General features: G+C 34.3%; 1 protein-coding gene across 3 annotated transcripts; it reads left to right on the forward strand.

Annotated features, from left to right (window-relative positions):
- Positions 1 to 50: 50 nt before the first annotated feature.
- On the forward strand, positions 51 to 15,912 carry LOC128237018 (sodium-dependent dopamine transporter-like). Of its 3 annotated transcripts, none has more exons than XM_052952187.1 (16): positions 53 to 123; positions 834 to 967; positions 4,125 to 4,524; positions 4,712 to 4,843; positions 5,340 to 5,492; positions 5,802 to 5,895; positions 7,030 to 7,162; positions 7,483 to 7,617; positions 8,284 to 8,387; positions 9,263 to 9,387; positions 9,748 to 9,860; positions 10,380 to 10,511; positions 11,057 to 11,156; positions 11,935 to 12,035; positions 13,317 to 13,493; positions 14,507 to 15,912. In XM_052952187.1, the coding sequence occupies exons 3-16, from the start codon at positions 4,212 to 4,214 to the stop codon at positions 14,654 to 14,656; spliced, it is 1,962 nt and encodes a 653-aa protein (XP_052808147.1). In that variant the 5' UTR covers positions 53 to 123; positions 834 to 967; positions 4,125 to 4,211; the 3' UTR covers positions 14,657 to 15,912. The 3 variants fall into 3 exon arrangements, with proteins under 3 accessions (XP_052808149.1, XP_052808147.1, XP_052808148.1); XM_052952188.1 differs by having other exon boundaries at positions 834 to 963; XM_052952189.1 differs by lacking the exon at positions 7,483 to 7,617 and having other exon boundaries at positions 51 to 123.
- Positions 15,913 to 18,896: the final 2,984 nt, after the last annotated feature.

The following is an 18,896-nucleotide window of genomic DNA, read 5'->3' on the forward strand; positions in this document are numbered from 1 at the left end:
ACATCGTGAAATTCGCTAGCATGATACGGACAATGTATATTCATGAAACATGGAATACATTATGTAAATTACGATATAGCACTTTATAACAACGATTTAAACAATACATGAATGGAATGTATTGTAAGAGATTACTAATAAAACATTTAAATGTTAACACATTGCCAATTTCATTTTTGACCCAAATACCGCTCCATAAATCGCAAACTAGAAATAGTCGTTATTCTTATGAAGAACAAATACATGGGTGAATTCGGCTTCTTAGGTTCTTACACATGCAAAGGCAATAATTGAAAAGGCAACATAGAGGGTTTGCTAGTTTACATGCCAACTCCTTTAAAAAAAGTAAGTGATGAGGACCAAAAGCCTTGCATGTTGATAAATCGAAGGAATTATCAGATAGGGTTATCGGACATGCATTTGGATTTAAATCGACACAAGCAAGGAGGGTAATTGACAGTCAGAAAACAAGATCAAAGTTTTTTAAATAATTATAGCTTTTTCCTCGCAACTTCTATGGTCCGAAAAGGCCTACGCTTACCCGATATACACATAAATCAACTACCATAATGTTATACCATAATCATCAATACCCAAGACAGACACAATCGTAACAGCGTGTACATTGATAGCGGGTGCGAATATTAAGTCAGTTAAGTTACAGTCCAGATTAAGTATAGGAAATAAACAAATAATATCATTCTGTAATATGTCCGTAAGTAGCATATGCATGTTGATAAAAAGTGTATGTCATTGCTTTTCAAGCAATATTGCATTTTTTTTTGTAATTTAATCATTTATCTGTAGGTAGTAATCATCAATCTTATTTATAGGAAAGCGTGTAAACCAGTCTTTGGTTATAAGTTTAACTTGATTGCAACTGCTTGATATTGATCGTTGAAGACTGTGATCATAAACAAGTCAGACAGACTAAACAGAAGTGATTGGATATTAATTTTGCCTGTGGGTAAGTTATGTATATATTACATTGATCTTAAAGGCCTAGTTTAAGCCTTCTATAAGTGACCCACCCATTTGTACACAACCTCAATCTGTTAATTGATCTTAATCTAATTACCTAATTGTCTTATAAGATATCCGATCTGAGTATCCTGCTGTGCAGTTTTGGATGTTTAATTATAGAAATGGACCCTTAATGGCCCTGATCCAAAAACCGAATACACAGGAAATTGGCCCCTACTGTGACACCAGTGCAATTAGCAGGACATGCACAACAGGGGATTATTATGCCAAATAATCCTTAAACTAGGTTTTTAATGCGTAAAAGCTTTTTCAAGACTATATAAAACATCCTTGTAAGCAAATTACGATTTCAATTGATAAAGCCTTTACTATCAAATAAACGAGCACCCGCAAAGTCTTTGTAAACACTTGCCATTGTGTGCAGGAGTCTATGATCGGCCGTACAGCAATTACGGGCCGCTTTGAAAAGAAACTAATGGTGCGTAATAAGAAAACTCATTAAAGCGTAAAGTATACGTTGCATAATAGAGAACAATTTATTCACAAAGATACACCAAAACAATTGGATATCTACACTCGAAACTCATAGAAATAAATATCACTCGAAGAGAAAAGGATTGAAAACAGTACAGTGTATCGAAAGTTACAGACTTTCCATAGTAATGTTATTAATGTAACTCGCACATGGTAAAATGCACTTTTAAAATTACGATTTAAGGTGTGGCAAATCATTAATTACGGCTGCGATGTTGCGTGATTGGTTGACATTATCACGTGATGTTATCAATGTATCATTAATAGGTCAACATATTCATCAATTTTGTTCATGTCTCAGTGGTCGTGTAGACTAGACGGCTGTTTTATATTTTTTCTTCGCTTTACCGGCGTGGGTTCGATCCCCACTAAAACCAATATACTTAAGTTATGATATAAGTGTATTTTTTCTGCAATTTCGATTTTATTTAGTAAAATAATGATAAAATAAGTGCTTTTAGATGCATCAGCGGGAATACTTGGTCCAAAAACATGAGCAAGTCAATTTTAACATTTAACGTATGCCGTCTGAAACTACACCACCTAACTCAAACAACACACAGTGGCTGAACATGGAACATTCACCCGACCAAGCATTCAACCAGCATGTTGACAACATACTTGTAGCAGGTGATTTTAACATCAACATCAGCTTGAATTCGTCAAATAAAATGTGTAGATTAATAGACTCCTTATATTCTAAATTCTGAACAGCTCATTAACTCACCAACTCACTTCATCGAGCACTCTAGTTCACTTATTGACCTCATGTTCATTAAACACACTTATCAAGTTCTTTTAAGTTTCGTCGCAGATCCAATTGTTCCAAATCTTGTCCGGTTTCACTGTCCGACTGTTGCTGTCGTAAAATTCACAAAACCTAAGCAGACTTACTTTCAGGACCAAATATGGTTATATGACAAAGACGATTATGTAAAATATAACGATAAACTCAGATCCACCGACTGGTCGTTCATCGAAAACAATCAACATCTAGATGCTACCGCAGACCCAATCGCTAGCTCAATCTTAAAATCAGCCTCTGGGAGCATTCCAAATAAAAACGTAACTATTCGTTCAGGCGACGTCCCTTGTATAAACAAAGAGGTAAAACAACGAATCAGAAAACGTAACAAATTACACCAAAAAGCTAAACTTTCAAATAATGCACTGGCTTGGGAACAATTCAGTACCTATCGCATAAAATAATAAACGAAATTAACTCAGATAACATAACAACTAAAGTATGGTTCAAACTAGCTAAACTAACTAACTCAAAAACAAACATCTTCACCAATTCCAACTCTTATTGATGGAACAATTATTGATGAAGAAAAGGTAGACCTTCTAAACCCCAGCAACATCCCCTTTTTACAGTTGAGAACGTTCCATCCACTTTCCTCTCAGAAATATTATTGACAAGCCAGGACGTTAGAGGTGCAATTTCCTGTATTGATCCTAGTAAAGCTAGTGGCCAGTGGTCCTGACTCGATTAGTCCTAAACTTATTAAAGAGGGCAAAGACGAACTTGCTTTACCTCTCTCGAAATATTTTAACAGATTGTTGGCAAACTCTACCTTCTCTCCTCCATGGAATTTGGCGAACGTCTGCCCAATTTTCAAAAAAACCCTGATCAATCTAGTCCCTGCAATTATAGATCAATATCACTTTTTCTAAGTTGTATTGGCAAACTCATGCAGCGCTGTATCCACAAATACCTCTACAACTACCTCATCTCGAATAAAATACTTACATCCTTCCAATCTGGTTTCATCAAAGGCGATTCTAGCGTCAACCAGTTAGGTTTATTTTACAACGACGTCAGCAAAGCCTTAGATGAAGGGAAAGAAGTAAGGGCTGTCTTTTGTGACGTTTCAAAGGCGTTCGACCGGCATCATGGCCTTATTCATAAACTGTCATCCATCGGTATAAGTGGTTCACTTCTTCATTAGTTTTCCTCTTATCTTTCTGACCGCAAACAACTGGTAGTCTTATCCAACTCTGCTTCAGGAATCCTCACTATCAACGCTGGTGTTCCTCAAGGATCTATCCTTGGTCCTTGATGTTACTGATTACTGATTTTAACAATCTATTTTAAATAATAAAACAGTGTAAGATAGTATTCAGCTTTATGAGGATTAAATAATTATAAGAAAGAATAAATTGAAAAACAGAGTAACACTCAAGAAACATATAGACGGTTTTTAAAAAAGCATAAACTTTACATGTACAATCGTACGCATTTTGTAAAATTCAAGATCAGAAGAAGGTCATTGCAAACAGAACAGTAATGAACATTAATATTTTGACGGATGTCATTATTATTGCAAGATATTTGATACATTTGTTTCAATTGTATATATACCATAAAAACTAGAATCATGGTGCGTTTCCAATAGATAAGGAAACGACGAAGCATTTATCGGATGGACCTGTAATCATATTATAAAAGGTTATACATATATCATCTTGCCCTCAGTCGTTATAGTGATTAAGGTGAAAATCAAGACAGCAGATGTGAACAGTAAAGGCATCCGGCGTATGGAATGAATTAAACTATTAACGAAAAGTAAAAAACTGTACCGTAAAATATGTTTGTTTGACAGAAATACGCCAAGCGTGTCCAACTTCGTAATATCTGATACAAATTCATCGGCTGGATATGTGTTGATCTGTTAACATAACAAAAGAAAATGAACGCAGCCGCAAACAAGTTAGAACTTCAGAGATTGAATGGAGTGGATAGTAATGCAGACGAATTTGGAGCAGGATGTGAAAGCACGGACGTTAAAGATGATGTCGCAGTGGACATTTATGTTAACGACGGAAGTGTCAGTCACAGTGGCGACTATGCATCTGGTTCTAATGATTCTAGCTCAACAAGACCGGAAGCGGTAAGAGAGACGTGGTCAGGGCGGTTTGAGTTTCTCCTCTCTGTTGTGGGTTACACAGTGGGGCTGGGAAACATTTGGAGGTTCCCGTATTTTGTAAAGCGTAATGGCGGAGGTATGTATACACAATATTTCAAATATTATTAGAACAGAATGCATATAAATATATTGATATAACTTAGGAGCAATTTTGTTTCCGGATATAAAATGCAATACTTATTACTTAAAACACATGTTATTTAATAATCTGTACGTACATTGAGTCTCAAGTAATATTATCATAAAAAATAACCTTGTTGCAGGTGTTGCTCTGATTCCTTTCCTGCTATTTCTGGTCTCGTGTGGAGGACCTCTTTACTACATCGAGGTGTGCCTTGGTCAGTTCTCTGGAAAGTCCCCCGTTAATGTCTGGGATATATGTCCGTTATTCAGAGGTTCGTTGTAAAGAGTGTGTTTTCATCAGTATTTCCATGCTTAAAAGTATTTGTCATGACCGATTGGGTATATAGTATTATATATTTTACTTGACTTTTGCTTAGGATAATTATTGTTTCAAAATATATAGCTGTTATAGGAAATATTAACTGCTAGTCTATACGTAGTTAAAAATTTAATAAGACAATTGTTGTTCGACCAGATAGTTCTAAAATTAAGCCAATTTAAATATCAAAATATACTAGTACTTCAAATCAAAATTAACTAATTTAAAATTGATTTCGTAATCGTTAGTTAGTCATAAAACAAGACTGAAAATAAAGCTTAATTTTGCAATATCATATATCTTAAGTCAGCTGTACTTTTATAACAATGTATGCTGAAATAAACTAGCCAAGAACACGGGACACATAGCATCACAATAGTTTCTAGTCCTAGAACATAAACACTAAATAAGTTTTATTGGTACATTTTGTGGCTACTGCTTTTTTCCAGGAATTGGGTTTGTGATGGTTGGATTATCCCTTATGTACATCTGGTACTTCGGGGCGTGTTTTGCCTGGGTCATCTACTACCTTTTTCACTCCTTTCATCCTAGGCTTGCTTGGGCCACTTGTGGTCAGCCTTGGAACACGGATTTGTGCATAGGTAAAGTTTACATACTCTAGAAAAATATAATTATTATTGTTGTAAAACTAATTTGTAATGTAAATGATCCTATTAAATACGCTTATTGTAAACTGCCCTTCGACTTGTATGCCCTTAGACGCTGAGATAAAACACAATTATTTTATATATAATAAGGAGTATGCTAGTGGTATTGACAAAAATACCTGCCGATTATATACTTATTTTAACCATTTCATTGCGCATGCCGGTATGCTTCACAATTATATCAATTATTTGCTTAGTAATGTGATTATGTTTCGTAGATTTCTAGCGACCGAATTATTTCAGATGCATCAACGAATTTGACGGAAAAGAAGTTGCAGCTGGCATCAAACATATCTGCTAAATTTAAATTTTCTACTTCGGCCACAGAATTTTGGGAGTAAGCGAAGTCTTTATGTATGAGAGCACAATGAGTGTATTACACACGTTTTATTAACTATTTAGTATTTACACGCTGTTTTGACGAAATATAAAAAAAGAAAAGTGTCGATACGTTGCTTATATTTTCAACCAAAAGCAAAAATCAGAGCAATTGGCAGTTGTTACTTCGTAAACATCTTTTTACGAACGTTACGACTACCGTCAATTGTACAATATTCTGACAATCTTGTTAATGTAACATAACGCAAGTGGAAACTAAATGACATTTGCAATTTAATTGATTAAATTCTCTTTTTTTCAGTTTTATTTATAATAAATGTATCACATGTGCTACTAAAATACTCTTAAATGTTGCAAGCTCACATACGATTTCCTTTAGTCTAAAACAGAACATGTTTTCCTAAATTTATATAAATTTACAGGTTCTAATGAAACTCGACTGTTTAAATGTTAAATCTATCATAAACGGTTTTGATGCGTTTTCAAGTGAAAAGCCTAAAAAAAAACGAGAACAAAGATCATTTAATAGAAAAACATAATAACTTTTGTTTTGTATGTTTAGATACAGGAGCTATAGTTTATGTTTATGTCTTTTTTTAAACGTTCTCTTTCGCATTGTTTTATGTTGCATGCGTTTCAATAGTACACGTTTAGGTCTTCAAAACAACGCTAGTTAGTCTTTAAATAGAGTAATTGAAGCCTTTGAAACAAGCTAAGTATCTACACATTTAACGAAGATCTTAATACTCAGTCTTATTCAGCTCAACGCTCAGGACAGAAAGGTAGGAACGTATAGTCTAGTTACTTTTGTGTAGGAAACAACGATCGATAGAGACAAAGGGAAAGAAATCATGGTTACAAATGCATGGTAAAAATTGACATTTGCATATTTTGCGAAGCATTTTGCCTCAACATTTTGCAATCATAGATTTTTGAAAAAATATTTTTTACATAATCTTCTCCAATGCATTTTGACACATTGTGATTTGTTTTTGTTTCATTGTATCGCTTGGATACATTGAATTCATTTATTCTCAATTAGTTTAACTGACCCCATAGGGATCGTTCTCGCTGTCGAGGCCACAGAAGTCAAATTTGCTTTTTCTATTTATTCATTCGGGTTGTTTCGCAGGAACAATGTATTGGCCAAGTCGCATGGTATAGACGACCTAGGATCTGTGCAGTTGCACCTGCTTGGTTGCCTGGCACTCGGATGGCTTGTGGTGTACCTTTGTCTCTGGAAAGGTGTCAAGTCACTTGGAAAAGTGAGTAAAATATTTGATTCAGATTTTGTTTTTAAATTATCATGTTAAATTCGCATACAGTTTATTAGGCTATCCGGCTGTTTTATGGGGGATGTATCACTTCGAGATCCTTGTTTACAGAGACCAAAACTTTAAAGCGATCATGTAAATTCACACAATGAATGTGATGTGATCAATGATATCTTTTTTACGTTGTTCAATATTTATAATTATAACAGTACTACTTTCAAAATGTATTATTGAGTTGATATGACTGAAACAACGTTTCCATACACGTATACATATTTCAATTTCGAATCGTAACAATACAACGTTTGTAGGTTGTGTACGTGACGGCGACATTGCCTTACGTTTTGCTGACTGTGCTCCTGATTCGCGGCGTAACTTTGGACGGTGCGGTTGACGGAATTAAGCACTACATTTATCCAGACTTAAGCAAACTCCTGAAAGGACAGGTGAAACAATTCTATTACAATTATAATAATTATTGTATCATCGGTATCTGTTTCCTTTGGTCTTATCAAACGATTACTGTTGGAAAAAGAATGATGACTGTTTACTTATCCTGGCAGTTTTGCTGAAAGTTTGATTGCAAAAACACGTCATTATAGCATTTACGTAATCAGTGCCTTTTGTGCCATTGGCATTTGTAAGGGCTTGTAACAGAAGATTCGAGTTATAATTATTAATATCACTACAGTTTATCACACATTTTGTTTTAGCACGTTAAGCGTATGCTTTCTTTCTTTGAAACTGTATCTTGTATTAGTTTTAAAACAAAATCACAAGCGCAAACTATTCCTAATCGAGTTTATTTTGTAAGCGAAACTTTCACGCACTTCTAGTAAAAGATATCTGAATTCACATCAATAATTATTGTAATAATACACGAGCACATGCCGCGAGTTGTTAATTTAATCAAAGAGTTTGTGGTGAAGTTACTGTTTTGTACCACAAATTTGCAAAGTTAAGTTAATAAGGTGTATCAGTAAGTATCGCTGTAATTTATCTGCACGATACTAATTTCACTGTTCGACTCTACCACTGTTAAAGATTTAATGTACGAAAGAAAACAAAGAAAGCATTAAAAGCTTGATGTTATTGATCTGATAAACCAACAGTTATGGATCGAGGCTGCGGTGCAATGCTTCTATTCGCTGGGACCGGCATGGGGAGGTGTCATCACTATGGCTAGTTTCAACAAGTTCAACCATAACGCATTCAGGTAGCAGTAGACTCCTTTGTTTAAATCTTTTTACATGATATATGTATTAATTCAGGAAAGAAAAGTCATTCTTGTTCGGATATACTTACTGATATCATAAATTATAAATATTATAAAAGTAAAATTGATGTCCTTATCAACATTATTTTTGTCTTAAAAGTATTATAAAGCACTTTTTTAATATATTAGGTATATTATGATAGGACGATTTTCTTGTGACCTACATATTTACTTACCGAATGAGACGTGATACAGGTCACCAGAAAAATCGCCCTATCATGATATTCCATTTATTACATACCTGCCTATCTGATTATTCCTTTTTAATTTAGGTTTCAATTTGATTTAAATTGACCGCCATCTGTCAAATGTCAAAAAATGGAATGGCTTTCGCGTATGAATGTGTTACGTACTCTTGTGTTTTGAAGTCAACGGAGGCTACTACAGCGAAACGAAGTCAGAAGTTACAGAATTTACTTTATGAAGCAAAGACGTAACGCAGCCATATTTTCACAAAGTGAATATTCGTGGGATTATTTGACGATCAATAAATGAATTGAAAGAAGTTCGTGAGTCAGTCGCTATTTCTATCGATGACGCGAATTCGCCTTCTTTATATTTCCTGAATATTTACATGCTTCTTGAGCGAGAGTAGTTCCGAGACTACACACGGTACTCGCATTATACGGAATCAGAAAACGACAGTATAGTTTTTAATAGGCGTGTTGTATTTTCACTGTTGGATATTGAAAAGGAAATTGATAGGCATATCATAAAATGTATTATCACTTATCTTGGAAAACATGAAAGCCTAAGAACAACGTGTTTATCAATTGCTTTGTAGCTATTTTTTTTAAATTATTGATAATTTTCAGGGATACGATGATCGTTTGTTTTGCGGACGGGTTTACGGGCTTTTCTGGTGGACTGGTTGTTTTTTCAGTTCTTGGGTTCCTTGCCAAGGAAACCGGCGTCTCAATTGACAACCTTCCATTTTCAGGTAAGGCTATTGATAGATTTATTAGTGCAGATTGATGGAAATCTTGGATTGAAATGTTTGGTTTCAAAGTGTTCAAACAGACGAAAGAGTTTTGTCATTTAGCCTAATTTGAGCTGCTTTATCAATAATAAAATCTCAAAACGAATATTCATTTTATGTTAGTTGTGTTATAAATGTATTATACTGACCGGATTAAGTCAATGATATGTTTCATCCAATTTGAGATCATATGTGTTAGAAATTGTGACACTTATAGGTTTATGTATGTTTATCACTTTAACTACAACTCAAAAATGCATTTCCTCTATTAATTTATAACAATTAACTAATGGATCACACACCGTAACTGTATTGTTGCAGGTGCCTCCCTGGCGTTTATTGCCTACCCGGAAGCACTGAGCAGACTTCCAATACCGAACCTCTGGGCAGTCCTCTTTTTCGTTACCCTCATTTTAGTAAGCGTCGACACAACGGTACGTTGATAGATCGATACCATTTTATTGGATTGTAAAAGTAAACCGAAATATTGCCCACCTATTTAAGTTGCTTATCAATGTACATGATGATAAAAGAAGTATGTCCCTTCTACAAATGACAATTTTCAGTATAACCTCAATAACCGTTATATATAAGTTTTTGTTAGGAAGCGGTATGTTTGGTTTGTACAAGATTTTATTCCGCTATTTACGTGGAAACCAAATGTTGATTCATCATATACTGCCACGTTTTTGAATCCTTTTTGAATTAGAACTTGGAAGTACTTATTGTTGGTGATCCATTTTAAAAGCTCGTATTCATCAAACATAACTGAACATTGACAGATACGGTCCAACTAATATCTTTGTTGTTTTTTCATTGTCCACTATTCGGTTTACATCAGTGTGTTTCATTGTATTACTTAGCATTCATTCGATTAACAAATTGAATAACTCATTTACTGAAACATGCTATGCATGCTGATTTCATCGGGTTAATACTTACACTTATTTTAGTTTGGGACGTTTGAAACGGTAATTAATGCGATCGTTGATTATGATTTCCGGCGGCTCCATCGATATCGCATCCACATCACCTCTCTTCTTACCGTCCTGATTATTGTCGGCAGCATTCCTCTGTGCACTTCGGTAAGGACATAAATTATCAAACATTGACTGTTGATGATGAATGTTTTTTGGTTAACCTTAAAATTGTGTAGTATATTTCATTCAATGAAACTCATATTAACAATACGGCGTTGAAAAGGAATATCAGAGCGTGTACTACTAAGTTGATTCTATTAAATATACTCGTATTTTTCATTTAAGGAGCTCAGTCGTTATCTACATAAATTTCCCTATCATAAATATGACAATTGAACTTTCACATATGTATGCCTTATTTGACTGTGTTAAATACAAAGTTGTTAACAAATGATTTAATTTTTCAAAAAGCAAAGGTATTGTTGTATTAAGAAAACATGGATTTCTTAACCAAACTTTTGAATATTTTATCTATATAACGTAAAATGTTGTGATAGCGAAATAGGCAAAATCATACGATACCACCCGAGTTCCTTTTTTATACGCAAATTAGTTTTTTTAACAGTATGCTATTGAATTTTGTTATCAATACTGATAATCATGATGACGCCTTCGCAATTGATACAATTCATACCGGGGTAATTTTCCAGGGAGGATACTACATCTTTATGTTGACCGACTGGTATATCGCAACCTTCAACATCGTGTTCGTTGCCCTGTTGGAGACGATTGTCATTTCTTGGATATACGGTAAAGTGGGAAGAAAGAAAAATGACAAATTATTGTATACTTGCTAACGTTATGTGATTGAGTATTATAAACCTTTTGATATGGACGATGAAATACTTTTCGCAATACACACCCTAATGCTGTGCCCCATGTCATACAACACCTAACGTAGCACTAGTGCGCATTTATGCGCAAACCACAACATGATTAAAGGGAAAACTACTACGTATTTTAATTGATATTTTCCTATTGAATATATCGTCGATGCTTGTGTCAAATTAAATCGTAATTAGTGAACGCAGGCAACGCGAGTTGACAACAACCCTCCAAAGTGACAGTCGAAAATGTTGATAATTTGTTTTTATATGGTAAAGTCTTATAAACAAAACTGATATTTGATTTGATTATATTCTTACTAATAATAGTAAGTATTTAACATCACCTCCTTCATTTCGATAGAAGACAAAACTGTTTGTTTTCTCATGGCGCCTACCATTATTTTGCTTAAAGTAAAACAAAAATTCTATGAACAGGACCATAACTCTTTTCCCATAACGTAATACGTATAAAAGTGTTGTTTGATACATACTCATTCAAACCAGTGACGTAGCTAAATGGTGCAGAGACATTTCCAATTTATTTAAAACAAACGGATTAATTGTGTAAGCACTTACCATTGTTATCAATGGAAAACATCAATCAAACCGAGAAGGCTTTTTCCTACAGATTGATTAAGTTTGTGCTTTATTGCGATTCTCTTTTCAATACATGTGTAAAACAATATTCATCTTTTTTCCAGGTGCAAACCGTTTCAGCGAAGACATCGAGATGATGACAGGCAACCGCCCGCCTCTGTTAGTCCGAGTAGTCTGGTCATTGGTTATACCAATATTCATATCCGTAAGTAGCTCGTGATTAAAGTTGCAACGAAATCTAAATCTGTTCTGAAACCATCGGGTTACCCGGAAGATATGGGAATACATACTGTTGTTAATCATACGTTTGTATCGACAGTGTTTCATTGGTCAAGCGAACGATCGGCGGAGCATACTTGATATCATATTTCATGGGTTGGGTTTTTCCCCTACTCATTTGCATGATCTAGAAATAGCGCACAATTTATATGCTATTTCACATATGAGTAGAATAACTAAAATAAATCTAGTTAAATACTTTCCGTATCATCTATTTCCGGTATAAGTATCACTGATTAATTGTCCGGAAGCAGCTCTTACTATGAAGTTTTGCTCGTTTGTTTTTGAGATAAAAATGTCAAGGTATAGTCACCCCCATGATGTAAGCGGCGACACAGTTATAACAGTTTTAAAATACGCCATTACTCCGAAATTATTCAAAATGTTCAAAAGAAAAATTGGAACAAATTTTGCCACAGACAAAACGCACATGTAATGCCAATAAATATAGTCCCTTGTTCAAATAAACAGACTAGCGTCGCACTCATTCAGCGTTGCTCCTGTTTTTATTTCTGACATACTCTAAGTTACGATGTAAAGATATTCATTGAACAAGTATGTGAATATTTGATATATTGTGACTTCATATTATTTTGATATTAACAAGTGTTTAATGTGTCGAGAAAGAAATAATAAATATATGTAAATATAAAACCTATAAAATATATTTTCGTCCGATTGCAGTTGAGCAGAAATAGAAAATATTTTTTCAAGTTTTTTTTTTTTACATACTGCATGTTATTATTAGTAAGCAATATCTTTTTAAATGATACTGAGGTTACTTTGGGTCGCCAGGAAGCAAAATATAACATTACCAACGGCTCGATGAAATGGCAAACTTATTTGTACATATTAAGATATCTTTCTACACTGATATCTTTTTTTAAATTACTGCGCCTGTATCCGACAACATACGTTTAGACTTTGTGTGTTTGTCAATGTATTGCACCATCATCATATTAACTTATGTGTATTGATACCACTTTTATTGTTTAGAAAAAAAAACATTCAGATTTATAACGGTGTGATCAGTGCGAAAACACAATAATTATCTGAAATTTGATCACTGAATATCTTTGACATGAGATCTCTTCATTTATGCTAAGCTTTTTGTTAATAAAGTGATTGACTTTTTGCCTGAAATATTTTACTCATTATGATCATACATTTGATATGTCTTATTAGTAAATTATACATTTTCCATTAGACCATTCTGATTACCTCGGCGATCAACTTCGGCGCGCCGTCGATCGGCAAGGGGGGTTACCAGTACCCGTACTATGCTGTTGTGCTGGGTGACGTGCTCGCCTTCGCTCCGCTGATCAGCATTTTTGCTGTGGCAGCTGTTTTGGTGTTTATTAAAGGCACGGGCACATTAACACAGGTTTGTTTCCTCGGCTTAGATATTATTTAATATATTAAGGATATTTTTAAATTATAAGACAAAAATATGAATATGCTTCAAATGTAAATGATAGAAAACTTAACGATACAAGACCGGTAGTCAAAACTTGACTTTAAACTTGACAAAACTTTAAACTGGTTTAACCTCCAAGTAAATATACTGACCGATCCAAGGCGGTACCTTTCTTGATAAACATACCCATTTTTGATATATAGTATAAATGCACTGTGCTATTTGTGGAGTTTTGTGCTGTTCTTCCAAGTTGTTTGTGATTTTTTGTTTTTATGTCTTTGGCGTTTACCCAGTGCCATTAAACTGGGTTTATGTTTAAACTGTTTGCTGCTGAGCTTGTTTCTGTAGCTTTTTGCATAAATATTGAGATATATTGAGATATAATCCATGTTAATAGACACAAAGAAAGAGCACACACGGCACTGAACAGGAAACACAAATGTACAAACTCCACATAGAGACCACACACGCATCAACACAGCTTTATCATTGGAAGATGAAATTATCGCCTCAGCGGTCAGTGAAAAACGCGTTCACTGTGACATGAGTTCAATTGGTTTTAAACAAGATTTTTATGCATATAAACTCAAACCCTTCCAAACAGCCTCATCTGAGCCAACACCATCATATATACGATAAGAATTAAGCAACCATAGAAGCAAAATAATTGACCATATAGCAGGACGAAAAAACAAACTGATGAAAGTGTAACAAATATAGGATTTGTCTTTCTTTAGAAAACAACCAAGGCCGGAGCTCAATCCATTTTTTCTTGTATGTTCTGCAACTCTTTTGGGAGTACCGGTATGGGTTTTGTCTATACGTCGATTGCGTTCCAAACTTATCCGGACCAAAGGCATTGGCAAACTACTTACATTAAAACATAAAAAACCAGAACATCCTTTTAATGTTTCAAACTAAGCTTTTTATAGTCATACTATTTCGCATCATTAGAAATGAAAAATTATTACCTTTTACAGAGAGTCTGCCAGCTAACGCGACCTTCTAAAGGATGGCGCCCAAACGACAAGAAAGCCGAGCAGATATTCAACAGCAAGTCCTATACTTACCGGGAAACACTTCTAGAAAGAATCAAATACGATGTGTTAGGGTGGCCGTCGAACTCTTAGCAGCATAAGATTCTATTGTATGACCATTATGGTCATTTTAAGAAGTCAAATGTGTGTTGGTGTCTTGGGGATTTTATTAAAGAAGTTGCTAAATTAACTTAATAACATATACTATCGTAAATCAATGCCTGAGTTGTTCTGATTGTATATATGAGTGTTTTGTTTTAATAGCCTACACGTCTATATACATGTTGCTTTTGATGAATATTATTGGCTTTCTATCATTTTCCATTTTCCTTACTGAGCATACGATTGATCTGGTGGTATAAAGATTGTTGGTTCGAGAGCATCAACAGTACCTTCTCATTACCTCTCAAAAGAACACTAGTACTTCGTAGTATTCCGATTTCATTTGACAGAGAGTTACTTTAACAGTAAAAAAATGTGCCAACATTTTAAATATTTCCATTCACAAATGTATTGTGGCTTCTTAATTTGACATGATTGTATAATACTTATGTTCACAGGAAATAACAATCGAATCCAAAACATCTTTTGAGTGACCTGTGCCTGTCATAATAAGAATAAGAAATGTTAATTGATGGTTTTATAATACAATTAGAAATTGTCAATGGGTTGGCAGTCAAGTACCACTGCTTCCAGTTGGAAAGATGTTGCAGATAGGAAATCCTCATTCATTTGTTCTATCTCTCCCAGTTTAAGAAAGAGTACAAAACGTTATATTCACTTTCACACTTTCGTCTTCTTTTTGTACCAGCCGATTTGTAACGGCGGTTTCTTGACATCCGGGGACAACACGGGCCCGCGCTGTTAGCTTTTACCCAGACAGAATTGTTCCTCCAAAAGCCTTAGAATTGGTGTACAAATGAGTTCCTGATTTTGAATATGATTTGGAATATCTACAGTAACGATAGCTGTGATTTAACTACTTCATCATTATAATTGTGTTCATCATCGTCAATTTTATGTAACCCGTTTGCTTATCTAACGCCTTGTAATTCGAATTAATCTCGCTTTAAATCCATTTTATCAGGGTAGGCAACACTAAAATATTGTGCATCACACCTCAAGGGATTTCCTCCCTTCCACTGAGAAAATATGATTTTGTCCCTTTTCCAATTGTTGCAATGTACTAAAGTTGAAAGTTGACACAACGATTTACTATTGCTATTAATGAAAACACTCTTTCTGTAAAATGAATATGGGCTATTCCACAACAAAATCTATATTTAAGTATGATTTAAATGAAGATCTTAAAATTTGATATTTAGACAGAATAAAAAAAATGCATGTCACTGACGATTTGTTTAATTTCTCTTTTTCACTCTGTTTGGGCCTTGGTCCCTATCCCCGGTTACAATTTGACCACATCCTTAAGACTGCTGGAGCGTACATACGTAGCGACCCTGTTTCATTGCAAAATCAAATAAGTGTCATAATTTGTAAAATATGTTCTGTGTGTTCTATGACGTTTTACATTCGTTGCTTATTTCATGGAATTCTATTTTTTATGTCTGATAAATGTCAGTTTCCCTACCAGCAAAATGTCAACCTTAGGCCTTAAAGCTGCATTCTCACAGATATACCATTTTTACAACATTTTTTTATTTTTTGTCTTGAAAAGAGCAATTTTTTTAGTAAATGTCTGCAAACCAATAATATATTATTGCTGAAAAAAAATCAGATCGTAGATTTACATATTTACGTTCGAAAATTAATGTACTAACGGTTTAAGAAAAATGCATAACACATCAATTTTTAAACATAAATATAAAAATCTGCGATCTATTTTTTTGTCAGCAGTCTTATATAACTGGTTCCCATGGATTTTTGCAACAAGTGGCTCGTTCCAAGACAAAAAATAAAAAAAGTTGTCAAAACGTTCAATCTGTGAGAGTGCAGCTTTAAATACATCAAACTAAGGTTATACTGTCTTTCGATGGTAAATATGTGTATATTTATGTGAAATTATTCAAGTGACGAGTAAGATCGTTTTAAAGTGATAAAATTAAATTTGTTCCCTTCGTACGACGCAGTTCCGTCTTCGAGGTTAATGTACTGTTTCCGAAACTAAGATTGAGAATTTTAAACTTTTATCCATGTTTTCTTGAATTGCATGAACATATTGAATTGTATTCGTCTTTATAATAAACATATTAACTTTAAGTATTCGTTTTTGCATACACTCCTCTCAAGGACGAAACTGCTTCGTATTCTCTGACACTGGTGTGCCCGCTGGTGCTCACGTCGTCGTATTGCATGTGATTGCGGTGTACAATTATGCTCACAAATCCCTACTACGTGAAATTGCAGTTTTGTTATTTTACCAAACTTACGATACTATTTACAAAGATAAAACTTCAGCCAAATTATGAATTATCAAACGCTCTAGAAAACTTTACATCGCATCCAACCAACAATATTGAACAAATAATTTTCATATTACATGTACTTTTAATATTCACATATATATATCGCAACGTCAAATTTTATGCACGTTAATAAACGTTTGAATTGGCTGAAATACACAAACGAAGCTCTAAATCATGACAATGTGATTTCATTTGGGGTTTTCGATGTCTGCCATTTTGGCGTGAATTCTGACGTCGGTCACGTGACAATTCAAACTATACATCATGATGTACAAAACACGATAATTTATGTCCGTAAGGCGATGTCAACATTGACATGTTTTAAACAGTTATTGTTAACTAAACAAGGCAATGTCAGCATTAAATTTTTGAAACAGTTGTTGTTTAACTGAAACAAGGCAATGCAAACATTAAATTGTTGAAACAGTTGTTGTTCAACTGAAAAATGCGATGCAAACATTAAAATGTTGGAACAGCTGTTTTTAAACTGAACAAGGCGATGTCACCATTAAAATGTTGAAACAGTTGTTGTTTAACTGAAACAAGGCAATGCAAACATTAAATTGTTGAAACAGTTGTTGTTCAACTGAAAAATGCGATGCAAACATTAAAATGTTGGAACAGCTGTTTTTAAACTGAACAAGGCGATGTCACCATTAAAATGTTGAAACAGTTGTTGTTTAACTGAAACAAGGCAATGCAAACATTAAATTGTTGAAACAGTTATTGTTCAACTGAAATAGGCGGTGTTAACATTAAATTGTCGGAACAGTTGTTGTTCAACTGAACAAGGCGATGTTGTTAACATTGAAATGTTGAAACAGTTGTTGTTCAACTGAACAAGGCGATGGCAACATTGAAATGTTGAAACAGTTGTTGTTCAACTGAACAAGGCGATGCAAACATTGAATTGTTGAAACAGTTATTGTTCAACTGAAATAGGCGATGTTAACATTAAATTGTCGGAACAGTTGTTGTTCAACTGAACAAGGCGATGTTATTAACTTTGAAATGTTGAAACAGTTGTTGTTCAACTGAACAAGGCGATGTCAACATTAAATTGTTGAGCTGTTGTTGTTTAACTAAAACAAGGCAATGTCATCACTGAAATGTTGAAACAGTTGTTGTTCAACGGAAACAAGGCGATGTCAACATTAAATTGATGAAACAGTTGTTTTTCAGCTGAACAAGGCGATGTCATCACTGAAATGATGAAACAGTTGTTGTGCATTTGAAACAAAAGTGATTAAATCATTGAGACACCTGCCATATACGATTCGTTTGAATGTTACCGACATGTTGCATTATTCCATTTGTCGTCTTCCTCTGTTCTTTAAACTGGTATCCTGAGAGCATTTGGAACCACCAACATTGCTGTATACTATTTTTCATTCAAGATTACACACGCATATACAATATCGTAAAGGGTGAAAGGGAAGGCAAACCAGTTTTCTGTGTATAATAGCCCGGTTTACAACCTTGAATGAAGAATACACGTATGCAAGCGTGTTTTTTTTCAAGCCGCTCATTTATGCGGACCGACTGACCATAACTATTTTTCGTTTATAACAATAGAGTTTAATTTCCATAAACAACGTATAATGGATATATCCCTGTTGTTAATTAATTAAATTTAATTTCATCATTTGCTTCTGTTTCAATACTGGTGAAAGCACTCCATGTTACCAACTTTGAGGATATAACACAGCCGAAAATGTTATTAGAAAGTACGCTTCGGGGCTTGATTAATATATAAGCACTTTCAACGAAGTAATCGTAAAAATAGTGTCACATCCAGTGGCTTTATTTATCTTTAGCATTTTAATTGCCCTTGCGATTTCAGTTGCTGTAATTCTATCATCAAGCTCTTCAAACATCACATTGCGGCCCGATTTATTCATTTCAAA

Source organism: Mya arenaria, chromosome 6, assembly GCF_026914265.1.
Source record: "Mya arenaria isolate MELC-2E11 chromosome 6, ASM2691426v1".
NCBI classification, from domain to species: Eukaryota; Metazoa; Mollusca; class Bivalvia; order Myida; family Myidae; genus Mya; species Mya arenaria.